This window comes from Vombatus ursinus, unplaced genomic scaffold (assembly GCF_900497805.2).
Source record: "Vombatus ursinus unplaced genomic scaffold, bare-nosed wombat genome assembly UNPS02014782.1, whole genome shotgun sequence".
Lineage (NCBI taxonomy): Eukaryota > Metazoa > Chordata > Mammalia > Diprotodontia > Vombatidae > Vombatus > Vombatus ursinus.
Window position 1 is genome coordinate 5,078,931 of NW_020954560.1, and position 7,207 is coordinate 5,086,137.

At 38.8% G+C, this 7,207-nt stretch overlaps 1 protein-coding gene across 1 annotated transcript in view; it reads right to left on the bottom strand.

The window, feature by feature from the left end:
• MAB21L3 (mab-21 like 3) overlaps window positions 1–7,207 on the bottom strand; it is a 36,524-nt gene that overhangs the window by 12,443 nt on the left and 16,874 nt on the right. The window contains exon 4 of the mRNA XM_027866774.1: window positions 1,811–2,102. Coding sequence (XP_027722575.1) covers window positions 1,811–2,102 — 292 coding nt within the window. The remainder of the gene's footprint in view (window positions 1–1,810; window positions 2,103–7,207) is intronic.

A 7,207-nucleotide genomic window follows, 5' to 3' on the forward strand; every position in this document is an offset into this window, starting at 1 on the left:
GGACATGGTTTTGAGTCTCCTAAACCATTCCAACTTGCTACAACTCTTTTCGAAATGTGGCTCCCCAGTCCAATCTCTGAAAGATTCGTTTTTTAATAGATTTGTCCTTATCTTTCTATGAGTAGGATAAGAGACCAAGACCTCGAAAAGACAATAGAAACATCTATGGCATAAGAGGGATTGGATAAAAAGGAAGCATTCCTGTATCAATCCAGGTGGTAAAAAAGACATTCTTTATCCTTATCACACAATTAACTTAATATGAATGACACACAGTATTAAATTATTGAATAATACCACCTAAAAGTTTTGATTCCTTTTAAAAGCCTAGGCAGAGATTTGCTATTTTATTATATACACATCACAAATACACACACACTATAAATACATAGATAGATATAGATATAGATTAAGCTTCTGAGTTTTGTTATCACCCATGACACAAAAAGTGTAGAGTAATGGAAGGGCACCAGATTTGGAGTCAGGAGAGTGTGTGATCCTATTAAAAACTACAATTTATCTGGGCCTTGGTTTCCTTATCTGTAAAATAAGTTTAAAGTACTAAGTCCCTGGGGAAACTCATCCATTCATTTGTGGAATCTTTGAAACTCTCACCCTGGGTTTCAGTGACTAAATGGGGAAAAAATCCCATTTAGCTCATTATATCTAGTTGGACCAAACTGCATTTCAACTTCATATCTCATCCAGCCATTTCTACCTAGACCAGGGTAGGGAACCTGCAGCCTTCAGGCCACATGTGACCCTCTAGGTCCTCAAGTGCGACCCATCATGTAGCCTTAAGGCCACAGGTTCCCCATCCCTGACCTAGACCATCCTGCCATATGCCTCCACTCTTGAATATACCATGTCTACTCACTTCCTATCTCTTGCTTTGGGCACTGTAATCATTTCAGAGTACCACTGATTCCAAGAAAGGACTGGTCAACTAATTACGCTTTGGCTCAACTCTCCATCTCTGTGACTCCCCAGATTAAGACTCCCTTCTCTAGATACTATTTCTCTACCTGATTAAAATGTAAGTTCTCTAAGTGCAGGGACTGTCTTTTTTTTTTATTTGTATTTTTAGCACAATCAGCACAGTGATTGGCACAAAGGAAATGCTTAATAAATATTTTTCATTCATTCATTCATTCATTCATTCCCTTTTAGCTCTAACATGCCATGTTTCTAAACAGTGCTGCATAGACTATATCCTGTTTAGGGGGAAAGTTGAATGATTTCACAGATGATTACTTTTAAGGAATGAAACACTATGGCTCTCTGTAGCTAATAAAGTGAATCTTTTATAAGCAAGAGATCTTAGTAAAAAGAGCACTAGATTAAGAGACAGAGAGGAGCTAGATTCCAATCATGGCTCTGTTACTGCTTGTTTGAACTTGGACCCTAACTAATAGCTAACTTTTTTTTTGCACATCATTGTTTACAAAGCACTTCACATTTATTATCTTATTTGAGCTTCACAACAACCCTGTGAGATTCTTGCTGTTATTTTTACCATTCTATAGATGGGGAAACTGGGACTGAGAGGAGTTAAGTGACTTACCCAGGGTCCCCCAGCTCATAAGTGTCTGAGAAGAGATCTAAACCCAGTCTTCCTGAATCACAGTCTGGCTCTGCCCACTACACTCCACTGATCCCCTCTTACTAATTAAACCTCTCTTAGCCTCAGTTTTATCATCAATAAAATGAATGGATTGTACTAGATGACCTCTAAGGTTATCTGAAGCTCAAAAATCTCTAATTCTAAGATCACATTCAATGAATTTCTTTTGTAAGCTTCTAGACTCACTAGAGAGGTTGCACGCCTTAACTGAGTCTTCCACCAGCTTCAGGAATACTTCAATGACCTTAGCTGGCATGATGTCTCCATCCATTGTCACATCATTTTCATGCCACTGCTGCAGAGTCTTCAAAAACTGATTTATCTCCAGCCACTGGTACATTTTTTCAGGATCCCGAATAGGAGAGAAGAGCTTAGAGCCACTCATGGAATAATACCTCCATCTTCGGCTCTGGCTCTTTTTATAGCCAAGTAGTCCTTTTATTGGGACTGTGATGACAAACTGGGCGGGTGCCAAAACCTAAACAAAGAAGGAGAGAAAAAGAGAAAAAACACAACAAGAGAAAGGGAATTTAAGTATTAACTTGGTGTTTCTGTAATAATAATAGCTAGCATTTGCATAGTGCTTTCAGGTTTGCAAAGTGCTTTACAAATATGATCTTATTGTATCCTTTCAACCCATGTGGGAGGGAGGGAAGTATATTATTATCCCCACTTTACAGGTGTAGAAACCAAATCAGATGGATTAACTTGCCAAGGGTTACTTTGTCAGGAAGCGTCTGAGACAGTATATGAATGTAAGTGTTCCTGACTCCAGGTCCAGCTGTCTGTCCACTGTGCTATTTAGCTGCTTAATGTACTTAATCAGGTATAGTGTATGTGCTATCCCCATAATAGATTGTAAGCTCCTTGAAGGTAGGGACAGTTTCACTACTGTTTGTAACTCTAGTGCCTAGCAGAATGCCCGAGCCAAGAGCAGTTGTTTAATAAATGTTTGTTGAATTTAGTTGAACTGAATTCACTGGCCTCAGATGGAAAAGAACTGTTCTAGTAAACAAACGGCGAGGAGGCAAATAATATCTTGGTTAAACCAGTGAAGTTTAGAAGAAATTTGTTCAGAGCCTTCCAATGCCAATTCATGACTTCTCCCTCTGGTCTCCCATAGCAGTGTTTGTACTTCTCCAATGCATTTAATGCATTATTTTGAATTATGGTTGCTTAGACTGTAAGTGTCTTGAAGGCAGGGTTGGGTCATTTATCTTTGCACTGTTCTCAGGACCTACCCTGATGCTCTGCTTAATAAATGTTGATTTGAGTAGGTTTGTATTAGGAAGAATGGCGTGAGAGTTTTGAGAAAAGAGTGACTAACAATGAGAATGGATGATGCCTTCCTTTCTCTTCTCTTACTTTTCTCCCAGGGTTTCATGATTGTCTTGGAACATAGCTTTACTGAGTCAAAGGTTTTTACCATAGTAGCCATAGGGTACACATTTTTGTTAAATGTTTTAAAAGAAACATAACATTGAGCCCTAATACAGACAATGTAACCCAATTACTTTAACATTAATTCATTTCAATGCATAATATCTCCTAAAAGATGAAATATGACATAGTAGATATACGGTCAGATTAGGAGTCAGAAAGACCTGGGTTCAAGGTCTTATGTGTATTTACACATTCTGGCTGTTTGACCAAGGGACAGTCATTTAAATTTTTAGTGTCCCACGCATTTCTATAAGTCTTTTTTTCTCCCCAGGGCAATCAGGGTCAAGTGACCTGCCCAAGGTCACAGAGTTAGTAAGTGTCAGGTGTCTGAGGCCAAATTTGAACTCAGGTACTCCTGACTCTGGAGCTGGTACTCTATCCATTGTGCCACCTGGCTGCCCCTTATTTCTATAAGTCTTAAAGAGGCAATCTTAAAGAGGCAGTGTATAGGACACTGACCTTGAGAGTCAGGAAGACCTCGGTTCAAATACCACCTCAAATACTTAGTAGCTATCGAATTCTGGGCCCAACACTGTGCTTCAGTTTTTTAATCTGTAAAAAGAAGGGATTGGCCTAAGGAAGTCATTGATAAGAAGAAAGTTTCCATAGACACCAAAATATTTATCATAGAATTTTTTGTGGTAATAAAGAATTTGAAATAAAGTAGATGTCCATCAACTTGGGAATGACTAAACTAATTGTGGTACATGAATGGAATATTATTGTGCCAAAAGAAATGATATATGTGATTAATACGGAGAAGTACAGAAAGATGTATATGAACTGATGCAGAGTGAAGTAGCCAAGAAAACAATAGACACAGTAACTACAATGATATCAATAGAAAGAATTACACATCAAAAAAATCAAAAGTGAGCAGAATGAAGTTATAAAGATCGAGCAGGACTTGAATGAACAGATATGAGAAAACACCCTCATCCATCCCAACCTGCTGCTTTGTGGAGGTAGGAGGTCCACAGGTATTACAAATTGCACACATTTTTGGACTTCTTCACTGTATTGATTAGTGGTGCTGACTTTTTTTCCCTCTAAAAACTACAGTTTGTTAATGGGATGGCTGTCTAGGAGGAGAAGGGAGAGGGATACTTAGGATGACTGTAGTGATGTAAAAAACACAAGATATCAATAAAAACTTACTTTAAAAAGGTGATTGGACTCCATGACTTCTAAGACTCCTTCTAGGTCTAAATCTGTGTTCCTGTTATTCTTTAATTGTTACAACAGTTGCCTCTCTACATTGAGAGGGAAGTGTCCTCATGAGGAGCTCCATCCAGAAAAAACACAGTGTTCTAACCTTTCTTTAGTCTCTCCCTCTTAATCTGAATGGATTCTATGCTCATTCATTCTCCTTCATTTTTCCTCATGTGATTAAAATTAGTATATTCTCATTTTCTGTTTCTACCTTTTCCCTCCATTATTTCATAAATTGCTTTGCATATTTTTCTGTATTGATCATAGTTGTCCGCAATGTTATAGAAAACAATCAAAAAGCTACCTGTTCAAAGTTTTTCATATCAACATTGCATGTAATTGAAAAAAAGGAAGCTACTTAAATATTCAGCAAAAAAAAATGCCCTTTCAAGAAATTTTTGCTTATATCCTGGGCTGACGGGCAATGGGGTCCAGACAGGTAAAATCCAGAAAGCAGTGTGAGAATTTAATGGAGCCCATCATACCAAGTCCTACCACTTGCACTTTGATCATCCTCCTCATCCTTCTCTCACCTAAGCTTGGACTCTGCCCTTGGGACCCCCCTCCCATGATGGGAAGTCCAGTATGAGAGAAAATGAGACATCACAGCCAAGGCATGTGCCTCTAAGAAAATAGCTCAATGTACGCTCCAAAAGGAATCCCCATTATAATACACCCCACAAGTCAACACTGAGTGTCTGATTGAAGACCTCCAGTGAGAAAGAATCTATTATCTCCTCCCAAGGCAGCTCTTATGGTTCTGGTAAGTGAAAGAGTGAGACAGAATAGGACCTACCATTGCCATGTAAGTAGCAGATCTTTTGCTGCAAGAACAGAAAGAAACTATACTTAGATACAAATACATAGTCTGAACATATGTAGGATGTAGTGTTTAAAAAATGGTAGAGATGGAATAATCACAGAAAAAAGTTATCAGAATTTCAATTTCCTTTTTATCTACAGTGATAATCAGATCAGCTCTCTTTCTCTCTCTTTTTTTTTTTTGAGGCAATCAGGGTTAAACGACTTGCTCAGAGTTATATAGCTAGTAAGTGTCTGAGGCCACGCCACATTTGAACTCAGGTCCTCTTGTCTCCAGGGCAGTTGCTCTATTCACTGTGCCACCTACCTGCCCCCTAGCTCTTTTTCCTAAGCTCTCATTGATCCCAGAACCCATATAGGTGCTTGATCCTTAGAGGAACAGAGGGGAAATGGAAAGGTAGTCCTTGAGATAATGAGTTTTGTATTTGTGAGATTATTCTGAATTTAATGAGAAAAAAATCTACCAACCAGAAGTATTCATAATTTCCCATGAAAAGTATTTTGAGTGGTCAGAATGGTAGACTAACAGTCTAAGTAAAAGTATAAGCTGATGGATGAATAAGGAGTGACCAAAGGGAACATGAACTTGGATCACATCACATTGAAGCCTTCACCACAATTCAGCCTGTGCTGTTGTCATTGAATGGGGCCTTGAAGGATCTACCCTTGGTGTGAAGAGCAAGTCTCTGTGTATAGGATTTGGTTATTCTTTTCTCCAGTACTAAAACTCTCCACCCTTTTTCTTCAAGTGAGGTGCTTGTTTAGAAAATGACTAATTTCATAGCAGCAGACCAGACCTCTCTTACAGAACAATAGGCTGATGTTAGGACAGAGTGAAGCCAAATGCAAATGTGTGCTCCAGAGCAAGATGACCCGATTGTTAAAAAACTAAAACAGGGAAGTCACAATCACAATATTATCTCATTTAGCTTTGAATGGGAAATCAAGAGGGCCTGTCTCTCTACGTATTGCAATGCTAGACAGAGCATAGATGTTCGAGGAAATCTGTGATGAAATAAGATAATTTTGTATAGCCTATTACCATTAATTTCAAAATCATTTTTTGTAGTAGGGGGCTAGGAAAGGGTCTAAGTCAGTTATTATACTGATATAAGGAACTTTTAGGTAAGGAAACTCTCTCTACCAATGTAGGTCAGTGCTTTCTCTGCAATTTATAGTCTTGGAGTTTCCTAGGGTACTCTGAAAGGTTAAGCAACTTGTCCAGGGTTGAACCTAGGTCTACCTGGCTCTGATACTTGCTCTCTATCCACCATGTCACAGTGCCTCTCAGATTTATAGTATAACCTACTTAAATGCAAAAAAAAAATTTAAATTGTGGATGCTGAAGAAGAGTTGATTGCAAATGGGAAAGTCCCACAAAAGGAAATTTTGTGGATCTCTGATCTAGACAAATGTCTAGCCCCTGCCACGATGGGAAGTCCAACATGGGAGAAAATGAGACATCATGGGCAAGGTGTATGCCTCCAAGAAGATAGTGTTGTATCCTTGAGATAGGGGCAGGCTCATGATAAAATACAACTGTATTGAGATTCAGAGAAGAAGGGAAGTTGAGTTTACAAATCTGCTGTACCTGTAGGTCCTTAACCCAAGTACATTGATTTTCAAGAAGGTCTTTGAAGGACTTTTCTTCTTCCAGTAGAAATTTTTATAGATTCTTCGCTAAGCATATACTTCCAAAGATGGGTCCCCCCTTTGTGACAAGTACAGCCCTTAAAGTCATCATGAAATCATTTTTCATGATCAGCCAGAAAGCTGAGAACAGTGAAACTTTCTACCAGAATGACTATAAACTCAATGGGTGGACCATTAGAGTACACCCTCTTCCCTCTCTGTGTTTGAGTTTTTGCCTTTTGCCTTGGGTTTAACTGCCTTCAGAAGATTTAGAGATTTGCATATTAATTTGGAAGAGCTGATAATTTCTCATTTCATACTGTACCCTTAAAGTATCTTGTCTTCTTTTCTTAATGATCAAACTCTGAAACTGCTGCTATTCCCAGCCGTTGGGAACATCACCAAGGAGAGCCCCAGTCCCTGACCGCACACACACACACACACACACACACACACACACACACACACACACAC